This window comes from Entelurus aequoreus, linkage group LG28 (assembly GCF_033978785.1).
Source record: "Entelurus aequoreus isolate RoL-2023_Sb linkage group LG28, RoL_Eaeq_v1.1, whole genome shotgun sequence".
NCBI lineage: Eukaryota > Metazoa > Chordata > Actinopteri > Syngnathiformes > Syngnathidae > Entelurus > Entelurus aequoreus.
In genome coordinates, this window is record NC_084758.1 from 3558273 (window position 1) to 3585155 (window position 26883).

The 26883-nt window shown below is 37.3% G+C and overlaps 1 protein-coding gene across 1 annotated transcript in view; it reads left to right on the forward strand.

Moving 5' to 3' along the window:
* The first annotated feature begins 457 nt into the window (after positions 1–457).
* Positions 458–26883, forward strand: part of LOC133644886 (melatonin receptor type 1A-like) — a 48746-nt gene continuing 22320 nt past the window's right edge. The window contains exon 1 of the mRNA XM_062039638.1: positions 458–468. Within this exon, the coding sequence (XP_061895622.1) occupies positions 458–468 (11 nt within the window). The remainder of the gene's footprint in view (positions 469–26883) is intronic.

Here is a 26883-nt window from a genome sequence, read left to right on the forward strand (position 1 = left end):
TATGTATATATATATATATATATATATATATATATATATATATATATATATATATATATATATATAAAATTTAAAAAATGCTAGAAAAATAATCTGTGATTAATCACAGATCTAGAGTGTGATTAATCTGATTAAAACAAATTAATCACTTGACAACCCTTAGATATACGGTATAACTGTTAATTTTTGTATATGTATATATACATATACAGTATGTACAGTATATATATGTAGCTGAGTGGTTAACACTGGTAACTGTGCACCAAGGGGTACTGGGTACAAATCCCGGTCAGGTTACAAGACTCCAGCCAGAAGAGTCAGTGTTTTTTTACACGTCCATTTGTAGTGAACTGAGACAGGTTCTCATTTAAATATGTCATTGGGGCACGACAAAGGGTAGCTGAGTGGTTAAAGCAGCTAGCTTCCAATCAAAGAGGACTGGGTTCAAATCCCAGTCATGGCCGAGCAGTGACTGGGTAAACTCCGGCTGGAGGAGTTACTTTTTTGTATCATAGTTTACTGAGACAGTTTCTCAATTAAATATGTCATTGGGGCCCGAAGTCTTGGCTCCAGCAGACCAATGATAGTTGAGTGGTTAAGGCAGCTAGCTGTCACTCAAAGGGGATTGGTTTCAAATCCACGTCATGTCGTGCAGTGACTAGGAAAGCTCCAACTGGAAGAGTTGCTGTTTTATATTCTAGTTTACTAGGACAGGTTATGTCATTGGGGCCCAAAAACTGTAAAATGGTAGACGAAGGATAGCCGAGTGGTTATAGCAGCTAGCTCCTAATCAAAGGGTACTAGGTTCAAATCCAAGTCATGGTCCAGCAGTGACTAGGAAGGCTCCAGCTGGGGAGTTATTGTTTTATATCATAATTTTCTGAGACAGCTTCTCAAATAAATATGTCATTGGGGCCCGAAATCTTGTCTCAAGAATAATTTGTTTCAACTATTAAATGAACCAAAATATGACTTATTTTATCTTTGTGAAAATATTGGACACAGTGTGTTGTCAAGCTTATGAGATGCGATGCAAGTGTAAGCCACTGTCACACTATTGTTCTTTTTTATATATATAAATGTCTAATGATAATGTCAATGAGGGATTTTTAATCACTGCTGTTTTGATATTGTTACTAGTATTGATGCTGTTGTCGATAATGTTCATTTTTGTTTCACTACATTTGGATTGTTCCGTGTCATGTTTGTGTCCTCAATTGCTGTTTACTGTTGTTCTTAGTGTTGCTGGGGCGGCTTTGCTTTTGGAATTGGATTGCATTGTTGTGTATTGTTTTGTTGATTGATTAATAAATTCATAAAAATATTGAAAAAATAAACATATATAAATCAAATGTTAACAATCAAATGTAGATACTTTTTCTTATGCTTTCTTTTACACCTGTTGGGAGTGCATTCCACATTGATGTGGCATAGAAAGAGAATGAGTTAAGACCTTTGTTAGATGGGAATCTGGGTTTAACGTGGTTAGTGGAGCTCCCCCTGGTGTTGTGGTTATGGCGGTCATTTACGTTATGGAAGTAGTTTGACATGTACTTCGGTTTCAGGGAGATGTAGTGGATTTTATAGACTAGGCTCAGTGCAAGTTGTTTAACTCGGTCCTCCACCTTGAGCCAGCCCACTTTGGAGAAGTGGGTAGGAGTGAGGTGGGATCTGGGGTGGAGGTCTAGAAGTAATCTGACTAGCTTGTTCTGGGATGTTTGGAGTTTAGATTTGAGGGTTTTAGAGGTGCTAGGGTACCAGGAGGTGCATGCGTAATCAAAAAAGGGTTGAACGAGAGTTCCCGCCAGAATTCTCAAGGTGCTTTTATTGACCAGAGAGGAGATTCTGTAGAGAAATCTCGTTCGTTGGTTGACCTTTTTGATTACCTTGGTTGCCATTTTATCACAGGAACGGTTAGCCTCTAGAATGGAACCTAGGTAGGTGACCTCATCTTTCCTGGTGAGAACAACGTCACCCACTTTTATAGTGAAGTCATTGACTTTCTTAAGGTTGATGTGGGACCCAAACAGGATGGATTCCGTTTTACCCAAGTGTATGGATAGCTTGTTGTCAGCGAGCCAGGTGCAAGTTCTACAGAGTTCAGCACTGAGGATTTTCTCCACCTGTGACTTGTCCTTGCCGGATACCAGCAAGGTCGAGTCATCCGCAAACAAAAACAATTCACAAATAAAACCCGTTGAGCTAGACCTCCTGCTGTCGTACCGTCTCCTTCCCCCTTCGTCTTACGTAACAGTACCGGTACCAAAATGTATTTTGATACTTTTCTAAAAAAAGGGTACCACAAAAAATGTCATTATTGGCTTTATTTGAACAAAACATCTTAGTGTACATGAAACATATGTTTATTATTGTCATTTAGTCCTCAAATAAAATAGTGAACATACTAGACAACTTGTCTTTTAGTAATAAGTAAACAAACAAAGACTCCTAATTAGTCTGCTGACGTATGCATTAACATATTGTGTCATTTATACACCTATTATTTTGTACACATTATGAGGGACAAACTGCAAAAATGGATTATTAATCTACTTGTTCATTTGCTGTTAAAATCTGCTTATTTTCTGTTTCAACATTTTCTATCTACACTTTTGTTCAAATGTAATAATCACTTATTCTTCTCTTCTTTGATACTTTACATTAGTTTTGGATGATACCACACATTTAGGTATCGATCTGATACCAAGTAGTTACAGGATCATACATTGGTCATTTTCAAAGTCCTCATGTGTCCAGGGACGTATTTACTGACTTTATAAACATAATATACATTTACAAAAAAAAGGAAAAAAGATTTTGTGACGATAAAAAATATCGATGTAATCATAGTAGTATCGACTAGATACGCTCTTGTACTTGGTATCATTACAGTGGATGTCAGGTGTAGATCCACCCATGGCATTTGTTTACATTGTGACGGCGGTGAGATGTTGTATCCTCCTACGGTGTGTAGTGAAGCATGTTTAGCTATTCCTCATCCTCCAGTGATAATGCTACTTGTAAAAAATGTACTTTATTTGTCGCCATGGAGGCCAGGATTAGTGATTTAGAAGTAGCTGAAACACTGTGGATGTGTGTTAGCTGCGAGCTAGTTAGCCATGTCTTAAAGCAGCTCTTCCTGAGGGTGTTTCAGTGTTATAACTTCACCTTTATCTTGACTTTTTACACCAAAATGCGTCCATTCTCCCTTTTCTGTCTACACACTGTGTCTGCTTGTAAGTACTCTGTGTGTGTGTGCTGCCCAACAGCAGTAAAACCAGCAATGTCATGATTGACTATTTGCTTGATCAGTAACTTAACAAAGCTCCAAAGTTTTGGTTCACCTCCATCGTAGTTCACTAAGACGGGTCCTCCATTATATTTGTCATTAGGGCCTGGAATCTAGCTCTGCAAGACCTGGGATAGCTGAGTGGTTAACACTGTTGGCCACCAAGCAAGGGGTACTGGGTTCAAATCCCAGTAGGGAGTTAGTGTTTTGTTTCACTATCATTGTGATTTTGTGAGACAGGTTCTCAATTAAATATGTCATTGGGGCCCGAAATCTAGCTTCAAGAAGACCAAGAATAGCTTAGTGGTCAAAGCAGCTAGTGCCCAATCAAATGGGACTGGGTTCAAATCCCAGTCAGATCGTTTGGTGACTAGGGAAGATCCAGTCAGAGAAATTACTCTTTTATATCATAGTTTTGTAACATGTATTTAAAACAACAGAGTGCTCCTGTCACAGAAAGGATCTTTGACCTGCATTTTTCCACAGTACAGTGCTCCTGTCAAACAAGATCTTTGATTAGTGTTTTGTAACACCTCCACTCCACTGTATTATCCTGAATCAGATGCACCTGTGTGAGGTGGTTAGCTGCATAAAGACACCTGTCCAATCAGTAAGAGCCAAACATTCAGCATGGCTAAGAGCAAAGAGCTGTCCAAAGACACCAGAGACAAAATGGTACAACTCCACAAGGATGGAAAGGGCTACGGTAGTGATGGGTTGATGAGGCGTCATGAAGCGTTTCGACACATTGCAAAACTGTATTGATACTGTGTCACTAAATACTGACATCTGCTGGACATTAAAAATCCCTACAGGCAACATATGGACCGACTCAACTGACACTGAGTTTATGACCTAGTATATACAATAATATAAATCCAGAGGAGTCATGGGAGAAAGTGTTGTGGACAGTGTTTTATCACATCTCTATCATAGTTTACAGACACAGGTTCACCATTACATCTGGTCTTAAGAAAACCCAAGGTAGCTCAGTGGGTAACATCAATACTGTTAACCAAGGGGTACTGGGTTCAAGTCCCACTTACAGTTTTATATCATAGTTTACTGAGACAGGTTCTCAATTAAATGTTTCATTGGGGCCCGAAAACTTTCTTCTAGAAGACCAAAGATAGCTGAAGGGTTAAACAGCTACCTCCCAATCAAAGGGTTCTGGGTTCAATCCCAGTCAGGTCACTCTAAAACTAGTAAATATTGAGTCAGAGCAATTAATCTTTTAAATGAAAGTTTACTGAGACAGTTCTCAATTATATATGTCATTGGGGCCCGGAAATCTGGCAATTGTATGGCCGAGGATAGCTGAATGGTTAAACATCTAGCTCCCAACAAAGGGTTCATGGGTTCAATCCCAGTCCAAGGTCCAAGCAAGGGTGGGGAGTAGCGTTATGTGGGGGTGTATCACCTCCCCCACACAGAGTAAAGTCAAGTGGTAGCTGGTTAGTTAACTTATAGTTAAAAAGGTAAGTATGAGTAATAATAATAACAAATAGTCCAAAAGTCAAGGGTAACCTCGGGGGTTAGCTCCTCCTCCTTGCCGAGGCTAAAGTTGGCTGGGATGGGCGGGAATAGAAAGATAGATAATTAATTCATTGTGAGTGTTGACCAATCAGCTCTCCTGGTCTGACTAGTTGCAGTTGAGATAATTAAAAAAACAAACTGCAATTGATAAAATAAAAAAAATAAAAAATTGGATGATTAAAAAATAAGATTAAAAAAAACATGTCTGTCATGTAATTGCAATTGAGATAATTACAATTGAGTTAATTGAGATAATTGGAATGGAGATAATTAATTTTAATTATGTCAATTGAGATAATTAATTATCTCAATTAATTATGATAATTAATTATCTCAATTGACATAATTAATTATGATAATTAATTATCTCAATTGACATAATTAAAATTAATTATCTCCATTCCAATTATCTCAATTAATTATCTCAATTAATTATCTCAATTAACTCAATTGTAATTATCTCAATTGCAATTACATGACAGACATGTTTTTTTTAATCTTATTTTTTTATTATCCAATTTTTTTTATTTTTATTGTATCAATTGCAGTTTTTATTTATTTTATTATCTCAACTGCAATTAGTCAGACCAGGAGAGCTGATTGGTCAACACTCACAATGAATTAATTATCTATCTTTCTATTCCCGCCCATCCCAGCCAACTTTAGCCTCGGCAAGGAGGAGGAGCTAACCCCCGAGGTTACCCTTGACTTTTGGACTATAGACTATTTGTTATTATTATTACTCATACTTACCTTTTTAACTATAAGTTAATTAACCAGCTACCACTTGACTTTACTCTGTGTGGGGGAGGTGATACACCCCCACATAACGCTACTCCCCACCCTTGCTTGGACCTTGGACTGGGATTGAACCCATGAACCCTTTGTTGGGAGCTAGATGTTTAACCATTCAGCTATCCTCGGCCATACAATTACCAGATTTCCGGGCCCCAATGACATATATAATTGAGAACTGTCTCAGTAAACTTTCGTTTAAAAGACTAATTGCTCTGAGTGGATATTTAGTAGTTGTAGAGCGACCAGACTGGGATTGAACCCAGAACCCTTTGATTGTAAGCTAGCTGTTTAACCATTCAGCCATCCTTGCTCTTGTTGTTACCAGATTTCCGGGCCCCAATGACATATATAATTGAGAACTGTCTCAGTAAACTTTCATTTAAAAGACTAATTGCTCTGAGTGGGTATTTACTAGTTGTAGAGTGACCTGACTGGGATTGAACCCAGAACCCTTTGATTGGGAGGTAGCTGTTTAACCCTTCAGCTATCTTTGGTCTTCTAGAACAAAGTTTTCGGGCCCCAATGAAACATTTAATTGAGAACCTGTCTCAGTAAACTATGATATAAAACTGTAAGTGGGACTTGAACCCAGTACCCCTTGGTTAACAGTATTGATGTAACCCACTGAGCTACCTTGGGTTTTCTTAAGACCAGATGTAATGGTGAACCTGTGTCTGTAAACTATGATAGAGATGTGATAAAACACTGTCCACAACACTTTCTCCCATGACTCCTCTGGATCATCCAAATGGTCATTGGCAAACTTAAGACGGGCCTTAACATGTTCTGGTTTAAGCAGGGGAACCTTCCGTGCCATGCATGATTTCAAACCATGACGTTATTACCAACAGCGACCATGGAAACAGTGGTCCCAGCTCTTTTCAGGTCATTGACCAAGTCCTGCCGTGTAGTCCTGGGCTGATTCCTCACCTTTCTTAGCATCATTGAGACCCCACCAGGTGATATCTTGCATGGGGCTCCACTCCCATTGAGATTGACCGTCATGTTTAGCTTCTTCCATTTTCTAATGATTGCTCCAACAGTGGACCTTTTTTCACCAAGCTGCTTGGCAATTTCTCCGTAGCCCTTTCCATCCTTGTGGAGTTGTACCATTTTGTCTCTGGTGTCTTTGGACAGCTCTTTGCTCTTAGCCATGCTGAATGTTTGGCTCTTACTGATTGGACAGGTGTCTTTATGCAGCTAACCACCTCACACAGGTGCATCTGATTCAGGATAATACAGTGGAGTGCTCCTGTCACAGAACACTAATCAAAGATCTTGTTTGACGGGAGCACTGTACTGTGGAAAAATGCAGGTCAAAGATCCTTTCTAAGACAGGAGCACTCTGCTGTTTTAAAATACATGTTACAAAACACTAATCAAAGATCTTAATGGAGCTCCTGGTCTGACTAACTGCATTTGAGATAATAAAAAAGTTGAAATAATTGGATAATAAAAAAATATGATTAATAAAAACATGTCTAATTGCAATTGTGATAAAAAAAAATTAGATAATAAAAAACACAAATTTGTATAATTAATTATCTTAATAATTAATTATCAATACAATTATCTTTTAATTAAATTATTCCACTAGTTCTACTTCCTCCATTTTTCCCCCAATTATCTTTCTTGTATTTGGTTTATTAATTATCCAATTAGAATTGTTTCATCTATTTTATTATCTCAATTGCAATTAGTCAGACCAGGAGAGCTGATTGGTCAACACTCACAATGAATTAATTATCTATCTTTCTATTCCCACCCATCCCAGCATAGGAATTACTGATACACCCCCACATCGTCCGGCATCCCCACTTCTGCATACTTTGGCTTGGCAAGCCGATCGACCTGACAGGGATTGAACCCAGAACCCTTTGATTGAGAGATAGCTGTTTAACCATTCAGCTATCCTTGGTCTATCTTGTTACCAGATTTCGGGCCCCAATGACATATATAATTGAGAACCTTTAAACTATCATACAAAAGATTTATTCCTCTGACAAGATCTTTACCTGTTTCAGAGTGACCTGACTGGGATTTGGACCCAGAACCCTTTGATTGGGAGCTAGCTGCTTTAAACATTCAGCTATCCTTGGTATTCTTGAAGGCAGATTTCGGTCCCCAATGACATATTTAATTATATGTGATTTAGAACCTGTCTCAGTAAACTATGATATAAAAGAGTAATTTCTCTGACTGGATATTTCCTAGTCACCAAACGATCTGACTGGGATTTGAACCCAGTCCCATTTGATTGGGCACTAGCTGCTTTGACCACTAAGCTATTCTTGGTCTTCTTGAAGCTAGATTTCGGGCCCCAATGACATATTTAATTGAGAACCTGTCTCACAAAATCACAATGATAGTGAAACAAAACACTAACTCCCTACTGGGATTTGAACCCAGTACCCCTTGCTTGGTGGCCAACAGTGTTAACCACTCAGCTATCCCAGGTCTTGCAGAGCTAGATTCCAGGCCCTAATGACAAATATAATGGAGGACCCGTCTTAGTGAACTACGATGGAGGTGAACCAAAACTTTGGAGCTTTGTTAAGTTACTGATCAAGCAAATAGTCAATCATGACATTGCTGGTTTTACTGCTGTTGGGCAGCACACACACACAGAGTACTTACAAGCAGACACAGTGTGTAGACAGAAAAGGGAGAATGGACGCATTTTGGTGTAAAAAGTCAAGATAAAGGTGAAGTTATAACACTGAAACACCCTCAGGAAGAGCTGCTTTAAGACATGGCTAACTAGCTCGCAGCTAACACACATCCACAGTGTTTCAGCTACTTCTAAATCACTAATCCTGGCCTCCATGGCGACAAATAAAGTAAGTTTTTTACAAGTAGCATTATCACTGGAGGATGAGGAATAGCTAAACATGCTTCACTACACACCGTAGGAGGATACAATATCTCACCGCCGTCACAATGTAAACAAATGCCATGGGTGGATCTACACCTGACATCTACTGTAATGATACCAAGTACAAGAGCGTATCTAGTCGATACTACTATGATTACATCGATATTTTTTATCGTCACAAAATCTTTTTTCCTTCTTTTAAAATGTATATTATGTTTATAAAGTCAGTAAATATGTCCCTGGACACATGAGGACTTTGAAAATGACCAATGTATGATCCTGTAACTACTTGGTATCAGATCGATACCTAAATGTGTGGTATCATCCAAAACTAATGTAAAGTATCAAAGAAGAGAAGAATAAGTGATTATTACATTTGAACAAAAGTGTAGATAGAAAATGTTGAAACAGAAAATAAGCAGATTTTAACAGCAAATGAACAAGTAGATTAATAATCAATTTTTGCAGTTTGTCCCTGATAATGTGTACAAAATAATAGGTGTATAAATGACACAATATGTTAATGCATACGTCAGCAGACTAATTAGGAGTCTTTGTTTGTTTACTTATTACTAAAAGACAAGTTGTCTAGTATGTTCACTATTTTATTTGAGGACTAAATGACAATAATAAACATATGTTTCATGTACACTAAGATGTTTTGTTCAAATAAAGCCAATAATGCAATTTTTTTGGTACCCTTTTTTTAGAAAAGTATCAAAATACATTTTGGTACCGGTACTGTTACGTAAGACGAAGGGGGAAGGAGACGGTACGACAGCAGGAGGTCTAGCTCAACGGGTTTTATTTGAGCTTGATGATTACGTAGGGTGTGTATGCTACTATGTGTGTGGATGCAGGGCTATGTGTAGAAGTTAACCAAATATAAGTTACCAGAGGTTATTGTAAGTGTGTGTTGGTTGTGGCAGCAAAGAAGTCCAGAGGGGCGAAGCAAAAGAGGTTCGTGATCCGAGCGAGGTCCGTGGGGGCAGGAGAGAGGCGTCCAGAAGTCCAGGTCCGAGTGCGGAGGTGGAGGAAGGCAGTCAGAGTCCAGGGGGAAGATCGGCAGGTGAGGCGCACGGCTCACTGCGGAGACACGGAGGTACTGTGGGAACAGGAGATGACATTTTTAGGTTATGTAGGGACTCCTGATGACGTTTTGAGACATCTCCTACAACTACAGCACCAGAATTGTGCTGCTGAAGCAAGTCTGTTTTTTGAATTTTTTTTTCTAAAAAAAAAGTTTTCCCAAAAAAAGCATCTTATGCCATTTTTAGGTTTTGTAGGGACTCCTGATGACGTTTTGAGACATCTCCTACAACTACAGCACCAGAATTGTGCTGCTGAATCAAGTCCGTTTTTTGGAATTTTTACGACAGGGTCCCCCCTTACGACATTTTAGCAAAAAATGTTTTTCGTAAAAAATGCATTTTCTTACATTTACGGGTTTAGTCGGGACTCCTGATGACGTTTTGAGACATCTCCTACAACTACAGCACCAGAATTGTGCTGCTGAAGCAAGTCTGTTTTTTGAATTTTTTTTTCTAAAAAAAAAGTTTTCCCAAAAAAAGCATCTTATGCCATTTTTAGGTTTTGTAGGGACTCCTGATGACGTTTTGAGACATCTCCTACAACTACAGCACCAGAATTGTGCTGCTGAATCAAGTCCGTTTTTTGGAATTTTTACGACAGGGTCCCCCCTTACGACATTTTAGCAAAAAATGTTTTTCGTAAAAAATGCATTTTCTTACATTTACGGGTTTAGTCGGGACTCCTGATGACGTTTTGAGACATCTCCTACAACTACAGCACCATAATTGTGCTGCTCAAACAAGTCCGTTTTTTGAATTTTTTTTTGTAAAAAAAAAGTTTTCCCAAAAAAAGCATTTTATGCCATTTTTAGGTTTTGTAGGGACTCCTGATGACGTTTTGAGACATCTCCTACAACTACAGCACCAGAATTGTACTGCTGAAGCAAGTCCGTTTTTTGGCATTTTTACGACAGGGTCCCCCCTTACGACATTTTAGCAAAAAATGTTTTTCTTAAAAAATGCATTTTCTTACATTTACGGGTTTAGTCGGGACTCCTGATGACGTTTTGAGACATCTCCTACAACTACAGCACCAGAATTGTGCTGCTGAAGCAAGTCCGTTTTTTGGCATTTTCACGACAGGGTCCCCCCTTAAAACATTTTAGCAAAAAATGTTTTTCTTAAAAAATGCATTTTCTTACATTTTCTTACATTTACGGGTTTAGTCGGGACTCCTGATGACGTTTTGAGACATCTCCTACAACTACAGCACCAGAATTGTGCTGCTCAAACAAGTCCGTTTTTTGGAATTTTTACGACAGGGACATTTTAGCAAAAAATGTTTTTCGTAAAAAATGCATTTTCTTACATTTTCTTACATTTACGGGTTTAGTCGGGACTCCTGATGACGTTTTGAGACATCTCCTACAACTACAGCACCAGAATTGTACTGCCGAAGCAAGTCCGTTTTTTGGCATTTTTACGACAGGGTCCCCCCTTACGACATTTTAGCAAAAAATGTTTTTCTTAAAAAATGCATTTTCTTACATTTTCTTACATTTACGGGTTTAGTCGGGACTCCTGATGACGTTTTGAGACATCTCCTACAACTACAGCACCAGAATTGTGCTGCTGAAGCAAGTCTGTTTTTTGAAAAAAAATTAAAAAAAAAAAAGTTTTCCCAAAAAAAGCATTTTATGCCATTTTTAGGTTTTGTAGGGACTCCTGATGACGTTTTGAGACATCTCCTACAACTACAGCACCAGAATTGTACTGCCGAAGCAAGTCCGTTTTTTGGCATTTTTACGACAGGGTCCCCCCTTACGACATTTTAGCAAAAAATGTTTTTCTTAAAAAATGCATTTTCTTACATTTTCTTACATTTACGGGTTTAGTCGGGACTCCTGATGACGTTTTGAGACATCTCCTACAACTACAGCACCAGAATTGTGCTGCTGAAGCAAGTCTGTTTTTTGAAAAAAAATTAAAAAAAAAAAAGTTTTCCCAAAAAAAGCATTTTATGCCATTTTTAGGTTTTGTAGGGACTCCTGATGACGTTTTGAGACATCTCCTACAACTACAGCACCAGAATTGTGCTGCTGAATCAAGTCCGTTTTTTGGCATTTTTACGACAGGGTCCCCCCTTACGACATTTTAGCAAAAAATGTTTTTCTTAAAAAATGCATTTTCTTACATTTTCTTACATTTACTGGTTTAGTCGGGACTCCTGATGACGTTTTGAGACATCTCCTACAACTACAGCACCAGAATTGTACTGCTGAAGCAAGTCCGTTTTTTGGCATTTTTACGACAGGGTCCCCCCTTACGACATTTTAGCAAAAAATGTTTTTCTTAAAAAATGCATTTTCTTACATTTTCTTACATTTACGGGTTTAGTCGGGACTCCTGATGACGTTTTGAGACATCTCCTCCAACTACAGCACCAGAATTGTGCTGCTCAAACAAGTCCGTTTTTTGAATTTTTTTTTGTAAAAAAAAAGTTTTCCCAAAAAAAGCATTTTATGCCATTTTTAGGTTTTGTAGGGACTCCTGATGACGTTTTAAGACATCTCCTACAACTACAGCACCAGAATTGTACTGCCGAAGCAAGTCCGTTTTTTGGCATTTTTACGACAGGGTCCCCCCTTACGACATTTTAGCAAAAAATGTTTTTCTTAAAAAATGCATTTTCTTACATTTTCTTACATTTACGGGTTTAGTCGGGACTCCTGATGACGTTTTGAGACATCTCCTACAACTACAGCACCAGAATTGTGCTGCTGAAGCAAGTCTGTTTTTTGAAAAAAAATTAAAAAAAAAAAAGTTTTCCCAAAAAAAGCATTTTATGCCATTTTTAGGTTTTGTAGGGACTCCTGATGACGTTTTGAGACATCTCCTACAACTACAGCACCAGAATTGTACTGCCGAAGCAAGTCCGTTTTTTGGCATTTTTACGACAGGGTCCCCCCTTACGACATTTTAGCAAAAAATGTTTTTCTTAAAAAATGCATTTTCTTACATTTTCTTACATTTACGGGTTTAGTCGGGACTCCTGATGACGTTTTGAGACATATCCTACAACTACAGCACCAGAATTGTGCTGCTCAAACAAGTCCGTTTTTTGAATTTTTTTTTATAAAAAAAAAGTTTTCCCAAAAAAAGCATTTTATGCCATTTTTAGGTTTTGTAGGGACTCCTGATGACGTTTTGAGACATCTCCTACAACTACAGCACCAGAATTGTGCTGCTGAATCAAGTCCGTTTTTTGGCATTTTTACGACAGGGTCCCCCCTTACGACATTTTAGCAAAAAATGTTTTTCTTAAAAAATGCATTTTCTTACATTTTCTTACATTTTCTTACATTTACGGGTTTAGTCGGGACTCCTGATGACGTTTTGAGACATCTCCTACAACTACAGCACCAGAATTGTGCTGCTGAAGCAAGTCCGTTTTTTGAAATTTTTTTTGTAAAAAAAAAGTTTTCCCAAAAAAAGCATTTTATGCCATTTTTAGGTTTTGTATGGACTCCTGATGACGTTTTGAGACATCTCCTACAACTACAGCACCAGAATTGTGCTGCTGAATCAAGTCCGTTTTTTGGCATTTTTACGACAGGGTCCCCCCTTACGACATTTTAGCAAAAAATGTTTTTCTTAAAAAATGCATTTTCTTACATTTTCTTTCATTTACGGGTTTAGTCGGGACTCCTGATGACGTTTTGAGACATCTCCTACAACTACAGCACCAGAATTGTGCTGCTCAAACAAGTCCGTTTTTTGAATTTTTTTTTGTAAAAAAAAAGTTTTCCCAAAAAAAGCATTTTATGCCATTTTTAGGTTTTGTAGGGACTCCTGATGACGTTTTGAGACATCTCCTACAACTACAGCACCAGAATTGTACTGCTGAAGCAAGTCCGTTTTTTGGCATTTTTACGACAGGGTCCCCCCTTACGACATTTTAGCAAAAAATGTTTTTCTTAAAAAATGCATTTTCTTACATTGACGGGTTTAGTCGGGACTCCTGATGACGTTTTGAGACATCTCCTACAACTACAGCACCAGAATTGTGCTGCTCAAACAAGTCCGTTTTTTGAATTTTTTTTTGTAAAAAAAAAGTTTTCCCAAAAAAAGCATTTTATGCCATTTTTAGGTTTTGTAGGGACTCCTGATGACGTTTTAAGACATCTCCTACAACTACAGCACCAGAATTGTGCTGCTGAATCAAGTCCGTTTTTTGGAATTTTTACGACAGGGTCCCCCCTTACGACATTTTAGCAAAAAATGTTTTTCTTAAAAAATGCATTTTCTTACATTTTCTTACATTTACGGGTTTAGTCGGGACTCCTGATGACGTTTTGAGACATCTCCTACAACTACAGCACCAGAATTGTGCTGCTCAAACAAGTCCGTTTTTTGAATTTTTTTTTGTAAAAAAAAAGTTTTCCCAAAAAAAGCATTTTATGCCATTTTTAGGTTTTGTAGGGACTCCTGATGACGTTTTGAGACATCTCCTACAACTACAGCACCAGAATTGTACTGCTGAAGCAAGTCCGTTTTTTGGCATTTTTACGACAGGGTCCCCCTTACGACATTTTAGCAAAAAATGTTTTTCTTAAAAAATGCATTTTCTTACATTTTCTTACATTTACGGGTTTAGTCGGGACTCCTGATGACGTTTTGAGACATCTCCTACAACTACAGCACCAGAATTGTACTGCTGAAGCAAGTCCGTTTTTTGGCATTTTTACGACAGGGTCCCCCTTACGACATTTTAGCAAAAAATGTTTTTCTTAAAAAATGCATTTTCTTACATTTTCTTACATTTACGGGTTTAGTCGGGACTCCTGATGACGTTTTGAGACATCTCCTACAACTACAGCACCAGAATTGTGCTGCTCAAACAAGTCCGTTTTTTGAAATTTTTTTTGTAAAAAATTTTTTTCCCAAAAAAAGCATTTTATGCCATTTTTAGGTTTTGTAGGGACTCCTGATGACGTTTTGAGACATCTCCTACAACTACAGCACCAGAATTGTACTGCTGAAGCAAGTCCGTTTTTTGGCATTTTTACGACAGGGTCCCCCCTTACGACATTTTAGCAAAAAATGTTTTTCTTAAAAAATGCATTTTCTTACATTTACGGGTTTAGTCGGGACTCCTGATGACGTTTTGAGACATCTCCTACAACTACAGCACCAGAATTGTGCTGCTCAAACAAGTCCGTTTTTTGAAATTTTTTTTGTAAAAAAAAAGTTTTCCCAAAAAAAGCATTTTATGCCATTTTTAGGTTTTGTAGGGACTCCTGATGACGTTTTGAGACATCTCCTACAACTACAGCACCAGAATTGTACTGCTGAATCAAGTCCGTTTTTTGGCATTTTTACGACAGGGTCCCCCCTTACGACATTTTAGCAAAAAATGTTTTTCTTAAAAAATGCATTTTCTTACATTTTCTTACATTTACGGGTTTAGTCGGGACTCCTGATGACGTTTTGAGACATCTCCTACAACTACAGCACCAGAATTGTGCTGCTCAAACAGGTCCGTTTTTTGAATTTTTTTTTGTAAAAAAAAAGTTTTCCCAAAAAAAGCATTTTATGCCATTTTTAGGTTTTGTAGGGACTCCTGATGACGTTTTGAGACATCTCCTACAACTACAGCACCAGAATTGTACTGCCGAAGCAAGTCCGTTTTTTGGCATTTTTACGACAGGGTCCCCCCTTACGACATTTTAGCAAAAAATGTTTTTCTTAAAAAATGCATTTTCTTACATTTTCTTACATTTACGGGTTTAGTCGGGACTCCTGATGACGTTTTGAGACATCTCCTACAACTACAGCACCAGAATTGTGCTGCTGAATCAAGTCCGTTTTTTGGCATTTTTACGACAGGGCCCTTACGACATTTTAGCAAAAAATGTTTTTCTTAAAAAATGCATTTTCTTACATTTTCTTACATTTACGGGTTTAGTCGGGACTCCTGATGACGTTTTGAGACATCTCCTACAACTACAGCACCAGAATTGTGCTGCTCAAACAAGTCCGTTTTTTGAATTTTTTTTTGTAAAAAAAAAGTTTTCCCAAAAAAAGCATTTTATGCCATTTTTAGGTTTTGTAGGGACTCCTGATGACGTTTTGAGACATCTCCTACAACTACAGCACCAGAATTGTACTGCTGAAGCAAGTCCGTTTTTTGGCATTTTTACGACAGGGTCCCCCCTTACGACATTTTAGCAAAAAATGTTTTTCTTAAAAAATGCATTTTCTTACATTTTCTTACATTTACGGGTTTAGTCGGGACTCCTGATGACGTTTTGAGACATCTCCTACAACTACAGCACCAGAATTGTGCTGCTCAAACAAGTCCGTTTTTTGAATTTTTTTTTGTAAAAAAAAAGTTTTCCCAAAAAAAGCATTTTATGCCATTTTTAGGTTTTGTAGGGACTCCTGATGACGTTTTGAGACATCTCCTACAACTACAGCACCAGAATTGTACTGCCGAAGCAAGTCCGTTTTTTGGCATTTTTACGACAGGGTCCCCCCTTACGACATTTTAGCAAAAAATGTTTTTCTTAAAAAATGCATTTTCTTACATTTTCTTACATTTACGGGTTTAGTCGGGACTCCTGATGACGTTTTGAGACATCTCCTACAACTACAGCACCAGAATTGTGCTGCTCAAACAAGTCCGTTTTTTGAATTTTTTTTTGTAAAAAAAAAGTTTTCCCAAAAAAAGCATTTTATGCCATTTTTAGGTTTTGTAGGGACTCCTGATGACGTTTTGAGACATCTCCTACAACTACAGCACCAGAATTGTACTGCTGAAGCAAGTCCGTTTTTTGGCATTTTTACGACAGGGTCCCCCCTTACGACATTTTAGCAAAAAATGTTTTTCTTAAAAAATGCATTTTCTTACATTTTCTTACATTTACGGGTTTAGTCGGGACTCCTGATGACGTTTTGAGACATCTCCTACAACTACAGCACCAGAATTGTGCTGCTGAATCAAGTCCGTTTTTTGGCATTTTTACGACAGGGTCCCCCCTTACGACATTTTAGCAAAAAATGTTTTTCTTAAAAAATGCATTTTCTTACATTTTCTTACATTTACGGATTTAGTCGGGACTCCTGATGACGTTTTGAGACATCTCCTACAACTACAGCACCAGAATTGTGCTGCTCAAACAAGTCCGTTTTTTGAAAATTTTTTTGTAAAAAAAAAGTTTTCCCAAAAAAAGCATTTTATGCCATTTTTAGGTTTTGTAGGGACTCCTGATGACGTTTTGAGACATCTCCTACAACTACAGCACCAGAATTGTACTGCCGAAGCAAGTCCGTTTTTTGGCATTTTTACGACAGGGTCCCCCCTTACGACATTTTAGCAAAAAATGTTTTTCTTAAAAAATGCATTTTCTTACATTTTCTTACATTTACGGGTTTAGTCGGGACTCCTGATGACGTTTTGAGACATCTCCTACAACTACAGCACCAGAATTGTGCTGCTCAAACAAGTCCGTTTTTTGAATTTTTTTTTGTAAAAAAAAAGTTTTCCCAAAAAAAGCATTTTATGCCATTTTTAGGTTTTGTAGGGACTCCTGATGACGTTTTGAGACATCTCCTACAACTACAGCACCAGAATTGTACTGCCGAAGCAAGTCCGTTTTTTGGCATTTTTACGACAGGGTCCCCCCTTACGACATTTTAGCAAAAAATGTTTTTCTTAAAAAATGCATTTTCTTACATTTTCTTACATTTACGGGTTTAGTCGGGACTCCTGATGACGTTTTGAGACATCTCCTACAACTACAGCACCAGAATTGTGCTGCTCAAACAAGTCCGTTTTTTGAATTTTTTTTGGTAAAAAAAAAGTTTTCCCAAAAAAAGCATTTTATGCCATTTTTAGGTTTTGTAGGGACTCCTGATGACGTTTTGAGACATCTCCTACAACTACAGCACCAGAATTGTACTGCTGAAGCAAGTCCGTTTTTTGGCATTTTTACGACAGGGTCCCCCCTTACGACATTTTAGCAAAAAATGTTTTTCTTAAAAAATGCATTTTCTTACATTTTCTTACATTTACGGGTTTAGTCGGGACTCCTGATGACGTTTTGAGACATCTCCTACAACTACAGCACCAGAATTGTGCTGCTCAAACAAGTCCGTTTTTTGAAATTTTTTTTGTAAAAAAAAAGTTTTCCCAAAAAAAGCATTTTATGCCATTTTTAGGTTTTGTAGGGACTCCTGATGACGTTTTGAGACATCTCCTACAACTACAGCACCAGAATTGTGCTGCTCAAACAAGTCCGTTTTTTGAAATTTTTTTTGTAAAAAAAAAGTTTTCCCAAAAAAAGCATTTTATGCCATTTTTAGGTTTTGTAGGGACTCCTGATGACGTTTTGAGACATCTCCTACAACTACAGCACCAGAATTGTACTGCCGAAGCAAGTCCGTTTTTTGGCATTTTTACGACAGGGTCCCCCCTTACGACATTTTAGCAAAAAATGTTTTTCTTAAAAAATGCATTTTCTTACATTTTCTTACATTTACGGGTTTAGTCGGGACTCCTGATGACGTTTTGAGACATCTCCTACAACTACAGCACCAGAATTGTGCTGCTGAATCAAGTCCGTTTTTTGGCATTTTTACGACAGGGTCCCCCCTTACGACATTTTAGCAAAAAATGTTTTTCTTAAAAAATGCATTTTCTTACATTTTCTTACATTTACGGGTTTAGTCGGGACTCCTGATGACGTTTTGAGACATCTCCTACAACTACAGCACCAGAATTGTGCTAATCAAACAAGTCCGTTTTTTGAATTTTTTTTTGTAAAAAAAAAGTTTTCCCAAAAAAAGCATTTTATGCCATTTTTAGGTTTTGTAGGGACTCCTGATGACGTTTTAAGACATCTCCTACAACTACAGCACCAGAATTGTGCTGCTGAATCAAGTCCGTTTTTTGGAATTTTTACGACAGGGTCCCCCCTTACGACATTTTAGCAAAAAATGTTTTTCTTAAAAAATGCATTTTCTTACATTTTCTTACATTTACGGGTTTAGTCGGGACTCCTGATGACGTTTTGAGACATCTCCTACAACTACAGCACCAGAATTGTGCTGCTCAAACAAGTCCGTTTTTTGAATTTTTTTTTGTAAAAAAAAAGTTTTCCCAAAAAAAGCATTTTATGCCATTTTTAGGTTTTGTAGGGACTCCTGATGACGTTTTGAGACATCTCCTACAACTACAGCACCAGAATTGTACTGCTGAAGCAAGTCCGTTTTTTGGCATTTTTACGACAGGGTCCCCCCTTACGACATTTTAGCAAAAAATGTTTTTCTTAAAAAATGCATTTTCTTACATTTTCTTACATTTACGGGTTTAGTCGGGACTCCTGATGACGTTTTGAGACATCTCCTACAACTACAGCACCAGAATTGTACTGCTGAAGCAAGTCCGTTTTTTGGCATTTTTACGACAGGGTCCCTTACGACATTTTAGCAAAAAATGTTTTTCTTAAAAAATGCATTTTCTTACATTTACGGGTTTAGTCGGGACTCCTGATGACGTTTTGAGACATCTCCTACAACTACAGCACCAGAATTGTGCTGCTCAAACAAGTCCGTTTTTTGAATTTTTTTTTGTAAAAAAAAAGTTTTCCCAAAAAAAGCATTTTATGCCATTTTTAGGTTTTGTAGGGACTCCTGATGACGTTTTGAGACATCTCCTACAACTACAGCACCAGAATTGTACTGCTGAAGCAAGTCCGTTTTTTGGCATTTTTACGACAGGGTCCCCCCTTACGACATTTTAGCAAAAAATGTTTTTCTTAAAAAATGCATTTTCTTACATTTTCTTACATTTACGGGTTTAGTCGGGACTCCTGATGACGTTTTGAGACATCTCCTACAACTACAGCACCAGAATTGTGCTGCTCAAACAAGTCCGTTTTTTGAATTTTTTTTTGTAAAAAAAAAGTTTTCCCAAAAAAAGCATTTTATGCCATTTTTAGGTTTTGTAGGGACTCCTGATGACGTTTTGAGACATCTCCTACAACTACAGCACCAGAATTGTGCTGCTGAATCAAGTCCGTTTTTTGGCATTTTTACGACAGGGTCCCCCCTTACGACATTTTAGCAAAAAATGTTTTTCTTAAAAAATGCATTTTCTTACATTTTCTTACATTTACGGGTTTAGTCGGGACTCCTGATGACGTTTTGAGACATCTCCTACAACTACAGCACCAGAATTGTGCTGCTCAAACAAGTCCGTTTTTTGAAATTTTTTTTGTAAAAAAAAAGTTTTCCCAAAAAAAGCATTTTATGCCATTTTTAGGTTTTGTAGGGACTTCTGATGACGTTTTGAGACATCTCCTACAACTACAGCACCAGAATTGTGCTGCTGAATCAAGTCCGTTTTTTGGAATTTTTACGACAGGGTCCCCCCTTACGACATTTTAGCAAAAAATGTTTTTCTTAAAAAATGCATTTTCTTACATTTACGGGTTTAGTCGGGACTCCTGATGATGTTTTGAGACATCTACAACTACAGCACCAGAATTGTGCTGCTGAAGCAAGTCTGTTTTTTGAATTTTTTTTTGTAAAAAAAAAGTTTTCCCAAAAAAAGCATTTTATGCCATTTTTAGGTTTTGTAGGGACTCCTGATGACGTTTTGAGACATCTCCTACAACTACAGCACCAGAATTGTGCTGCTGAATCAAGTCCGTTTTTTGGCATTTTTACGACAGGGTCCCCCCTTACGACATTTTAGCAAAAAATGTTTTTCTTAAAAAATGCATTTTCTTACATTTTCTTACATTTACGGGTTTAGTCGGGACTCCTGATGACGTTTTGAGACATCTCCTACAACTACAGCACCAGAATTGTGCTGCTCAAACAAGTCCGTTTTTTGAATTTTTTTTGGTAAAAAAAAAGTTTTCCCAAAAAAAGCATTTTATGCCATTTTTAGGTTTTGTAGGGACTCCTGATGACGTTTTGAGACATCTCCTACAACTACAGCACCAGAATTGTGCTGCTCAAACAAGTCCGTTTTTTGAATTTTTTTTTGTAAAAAAAAAGTTTTCCCAAAAAAAGCATTTTATGCCATTTTTAGGTTTTGTAGGGACTCCTGATGACGTTTTGAGACATCTCCTACAACTACAGCACCAGAATTGTACTGCTGAAGCAAGTCCGTTTTTTGGCATTTTTACGACAGGGTCCCCCCTTACGACATTTTAGCAAAAAATGTTTTTCTTAAAAAATGCATTTTCTTACATTTACGGGTTTAGTCGGGACTCCTGATGACGTTTTGAGACATCTCCTACAACTACAGCACCAGAATTGTGCTGCTGAAGCAAGTCTGTTTTTTGAATTTTTTTTTGTAAAAAAAAAGTTTTCCCAAAAAAAGCATTTTATGCCATTTTTAGGTTTTGTAGGGACTCCTGATGACGTTTTGAGACATCTCCTACAACTACAGCACCAGAATTGTACTGCTGAAGCAAGTCCGTTTTTTGGCATTTTTACGACATTTTCGACATTTTAGCAAAAAATGTTTTTCGTAAAAAATGCATTTTCTTACATTTTCTTACATTTACGGGTTTAGTCGGGACTCCTGATGACGTTTTGAGACATCTCCTACAACTACAGCACCAGAATTGTGCTGCTGAAGCAAGTTTGTTTTTTGAATTTTTTTTTGTAAAAAAAAAAGTTTTCCCATAAAAAGCATTTTATGCCATTTTTAGGTTTTGTAGGGACTCCTGATGACGTTTTGAGACATCTCCTACAACTACAGCACCAGAATTGTACTGCTGAAGCAAGTCCGTTTTTTGGCATTTTTACGACAGGGTCCCCCCTTACGACATTTTAGCAAAAAATGTTTTTCGTAAAAAATGCATTTTCTTACATTTTCTTACATTTACGGGTTTAGTCGGGACTCCTGATGACGTTTTGAGACATCTCCTACAACTACAGCACCAGAATTGTGCTGCTCAAACAAGTCCGTTTTTTGAATTTTTTTTGGTAAAAAAAAAGTTTTCCCAAAAAAAGCATTTTATGCCATTTTTAGGTTTTGTAGGGACTCCTGATGACGTTTTGAGACATCTCCTACAACTACAGCACCAGAATTGTACTGCTGAAGCAAGTCCGTTTTTTGGCATTTTTACGACAGGGTCCCCCCTTACGACATTTTAGCAAAAAATGTTTTTCTTAAAAAATGCATTTTCTTACATTTTCTTACATTTACGGGTTTAGTCGGGACTCCTGATGACGTTTTGAGACATCTCCTACAACTACAGCCCAGAATTGTGCTGCTCAAACAAGTCCGTTTTTTGAATTTTTTTTTGTAAAAAAAAAGTTTTCCCAAAAAAAGCATTTTATGCCATTTTTAGGTTTTGTAGGGACTCCTGATGACGTTTTGAGACATCTCCTACAACTACAGCACCAGAATTGTGCTGCTCAAACAAGTCCGTTTTTTGAATTTTTTTTTGTAAAAAAAAAGTTTTCCCAAAAAAAGCATTTTATGCCATTTTTAGGTTTTGTAGGGACTCCTGATGACGTTTTGAGACATCTCCTACAACTACAGCACCAGAATTGTACTGCTGAAGCAAGTCCGTTTTTTGGCATTTTTACGACAGGGTCCCCCCTTACGACATTTTAGCAAAAAATGTTTTTCTTAAAAAATGCATTTTCTTACATTTACGGGTTTAGTCGGGACTCCTGATGACGTTTTGAGACATCTCCTACAACTACAGCACCAGAATTGTGCTGCTGAAGCAAGTCTGTTTTTTGAATTTTTTTTTGTAAAAAAAAAGTTTTCCCAAAAAAAGCATTTTATGCCATTTTTAGGTTTTGTAGGGACTCCTGATGACGTTTTGAGACATCTCCTACAACTACAGCACCAGAATTGTACTGCTGAAGCAAGTCCGTTTTTTGGCATTTTTACGACATTTTCGACATTTTAGCAAAAAATGTTTTTCGTAAAAAATGCATTTTCTTACATTTTCTTACATTTACGGGTTTAGTCGGGACTCCTGATGACGTTTTGAGACATCTCCTACAACTACAGCACCAGAATTGTGCTGCTCAAACAAGTCCGTTTTTTGAATTTTTTTTTGTAAAAAAAAAGTTTTCCCAAAAAAAGCATTTTATGCCATTTTTAGGTTTTGTAGGGACTCCTGATGACGTTTTGAGACATCTCCTACAACTACAGCACCAGAATTGTGCTGCTCAAACAAGTCCGTTTTTTGAATTTTTTTTTGTAAAAAAAAAGTTTTCCCAAAAAAAGCATTTTATGCCATTTTTAGGTTTTGTAGGGACTCCTGATGACGTTTTAAGACATCTCCTACAACTACAGCACCAGAATTGTACTGCTGAAGCAAGTCCGTTTTTTGGCATTTTTACGACAGGGTCCCCCCTTACGACATTTTAGCAAAAAATGTTTTTCTTAAAAAATGCATTTTCTTACATTTACGGGTTTAGTCGGGACTCCTGATGACGTTTTGAGACATCTCCTACAACTACAGCACCAGAATTGTGCTGCTGAATCAAGTCCGTTTTTTGGCATTTTTACGACAGGGTCCCCCCTTACGACATTTTAGCAAAAAATGTTTTTCTTAAAAAATGCATTTTCTTACATTTTCTTACATTTACGGGTTTAGTCGGGACTCCTGATGACGTTTTGAGACATCTCCTACAACTACAGCACCAGAATTGTGCTGCTGAAGCAAGTCCGTTTTTTGAAATTTTTTTTGTAAAAAAAAAGTTTTCCCAAAAAAAGCATTTTATGCCATTTTTAGGTTTTGTAGGGACTCCTGATGACGTTTTGAGACATCTCCTACAACTACAGCACCAGAATTGTGCTGCTGAATCAAGTCCGTTTTTTGGAATTTTTACGACAGGGTCCCCCCTTACGACATTTTAGCAAAAAATGTTTTTCTTAAAAAATGCATTTTCTTACATTTTCTTACATTTACAGGTTTAGTCGGGACTCCTGATGACGTTTTGAGACATCTCCTACAACTACAGCACCAGAATTGTGCTGTCAAACAAGTCCGTTTTTTGAATTTTTTTTTGTAAAAAAAAAGTTTTCCCAAAAAAAGCATTTTATGCCATTTTTAGGTTTTGTAGGGACTCCTGATGACGTTTTGAGACATCTCCTACAACTACAGCACCAGAATTGTACTGCTGAAGCAAGTCCGTTTTTTGGCATTTTTACGACAGGGTCCCCCCTTACGACATTTTAGCAGAAAATGTTTTTCTTAAAAAATGCATTTTCTTACATTTACGGGTTTAGTCGGGACTCCTGATGACGTTTTGAGACATCTCCTACAACTACAGCACCAGAATTGTGCTGCTGAAGCAAGTCTGTTTTTTGAATTTTTTTTTGTAAAAAAAAAGTTTTCCCAAAAAAAGCATTTTATGCCATTTTTAGGTTTTGTAGGGACTCCTGATGACGTTTTGAGACATCTCCTACAACTACAGCACCAGAATTGTACTGCTGAAGCAAGTCCGTTTTTTGGAATTTTTACGACAGGGTCCCCCCTTACGACATTTTAGCAAAAAATGTTTTTCTTAAAAAATGCATTTTCTTACATTTTCTTACATTTACGGGTTTAGTCGGGACTCCTGATGACGTTTTGAGACATCTCCTACAACTACAGCACCAGAATTGTGCTGCTCAAACAAGTCCGTTTTTTGAATTTTTTTTTGTAAAAAAAAGTTTTCCCAAAAAAAGCATTTTATGCCATTTTTAGGTTTTGTAGGGTCTCCTGATGACGTTTTGAGACATCTCCTACAACTACAGCACCAGAATTGTACTGCTGAAGCAAGTCCGTTTTTTGGCATTTTTACGACAGGGTCCCCCCTTACGACATTTTAGCAGAAAATGTTTTTCTTAAAAAATGCATTTTCTTACATTTACGGGTTTAGTCGGGACTCCTGATGACGTTTTGAGACATCTCCTACAACTACAGCACCAGAATTGTGCTGCTGAAGCAAGTCTGTTTTTTGAATTTTTTTTTGTAAAAAAAAAGTTTTCCCAAAAAAAGCATTTTATGCCATTTTTAGGTTTTGTAGGGACTCCTGATGACGTTTTGAGACATCTCCTACAACTACAGCACCAGAATTGTACTGCTGAAGCAAGTCCGTTTTTTGGAATTTTTACGACAGGGTCCCCCCTTACGACATTTTAGCAAAAAATGTTTTTCTTAAAAAATGCATTTTCTTACATTTTCTTACATTTACGGGTTTAGTCGGGACTCCTGATGACGTTTTGAGACATCTCCTACAACTACAGCACCAGAATTGTGCTGCTCAAACAAGTCCGTTTTTTGAATTTTTTTTTGTAAAAAAAAGTTTTCCCAAAAAAAGCATTTTATGCCATTTTTAGGTTTTGTAGGGTCTCCTGATGACGTTTTGAGACATCTCCTACAACTACAGCACCAGAATTGTACTGCTGAAGCAAGTCCGTTTTTTGGCATTTTTACGACAGGGTCCCCCCTTACGACATTTTAGCAAAAAATGTTTTTCTTAAAAAATGCATTTTCTTACATTTTCTTACATTTACGGGTTTAGTCGGGACTCCTGATGACGTTTTGAGACATCTCCTACAACTACAGCACCAGAATTGTGCTGCTGAAGCAAGTCTGTTTTTTGAAATTTTTTTTGTAAAAAAAAAGTTTTCCCAAAAAAAGCATTTTATGCCATTTTTAGGTTTTGTAGGGACTCCTGATGACGTTTTGAGACATCTCCTACAACTACAGCACCAGAATTGTGCTGCTGAATCAAGTCCGTTTTTTGGCATTTTTACGACAGGGTCCCCCCTTACGACATTTTAGCAAAAAATGTTTTTCTTAAAAAATGCATTTTCTTACATTTTCTTACATTTACGGGTTTAGTCGGGACTCCTGATGACGTTTTGAGACATCTCCTACAACGACAGCACCAGAATTGTGCTGCTCAAACAAGTCCGTTTTTTGAATTTTTTTTTGTAAAAAAAAAGTTTTCCCAAAAAAAGCATTTTATGCCATTTTTAGGTTTTGTAGGGACTCCTGATGACGTTTTGAGACATCTCCTACAACTACAGCACCAGAAGTGTACTGCCGAAGCAAGTCCGTTTTTTGGCATTTTTACGACAGGGTCCCCCCTTACGACATTTTAGCAAAAAATGTTTTTCTTAAAAAATGCATTTTCTTACATTTTCTTACATTTACGGGTTTAGTCGGGACTCCTGATGACGTTTTGAGACATCTCCTACAACTACAGCACCAGAATTGTGCTGCTGAAGCAAGTCTGTTTTTTGAAATTTTTTTTGTAAAAAAAAAGTTTTCCCAAAAAAAGCATTTTATGCCATTTTTAGGTTTTGTAGGGACTCCTGATGACGTTTTGAGACATCTCCTACAACTACAGCACCAGAATTGTGCTGCTGAATCAAGTCCGTTTTTTGGCATTTTTACGACAGGGTCCCCCCTTACGACATTTTAGCAAAAAATGTTTTTCTTAAAAAATGCATTTTCTTACATTTTCTTACATTTACGGGTTTAGTCGGGACTCCTGATGACGTTTTGAGACATATCCTACAACTACAGCACCAGAATTGTGCTGCTCAAACAAGTCCGTTTTTTGAATTTTTTTTTGTAAAAAAAAAGTTTTCCCAAAAAAAGCATTTTATGCCATTTTTAGGTTTTGTAGGGACTCCTGATGACGTTTTGAGACATCTCCTACAACTACAGCACCAGAATTGTGCTGCTGAATCAAATACCGTTTTTTGGCATTTTTACGACAGGGTCCCCCCTTACGACATTTTAGCAAAAAATGTTTTTCTTAAAAAATGCATTTTCTTACATTTTCTTACATTTACGGGTTTAGTCGGGACTCCTGATGACGTTTTGAGACATCTCCTACAACTACAGCACCAGAATTGTGCTGCTCAAACAAGTCCGTTTTTTGAATTTTTTTTTGTAAAAAAAAAGTTTTCCCAAAAAAAGCATTTTATGCCATTTTTAGGTTTTGTAGGGACTCCTGATGACGTTTTAAGACATCTCCTACAACTACAGCACCAGAATTGTGCTGCTGAATCAAGTCCGTTTTTTGGAATTTTTACGACAGGGTCCCCCCTTACGACATTTTAGCAAAAAATGTTTTTCTTAAAAAATGCATTTTCTTACATTTTCTTACATTTACGGGTTTAGTCGGGACTCCTGATGACGTTTTGAGACATCTCCTACAACTACAGCACCAGAATTGTGCTGCTGAAGCAAGTCCGTTTTTTGAAATTTTTTTTGTAAAAAAAAAGTTTTCCCAAAAAAAGCATTTTATGCCATTTTTAGGTTTTGTAGGGACTCCTGATGACGTTTTGAGACATCTCC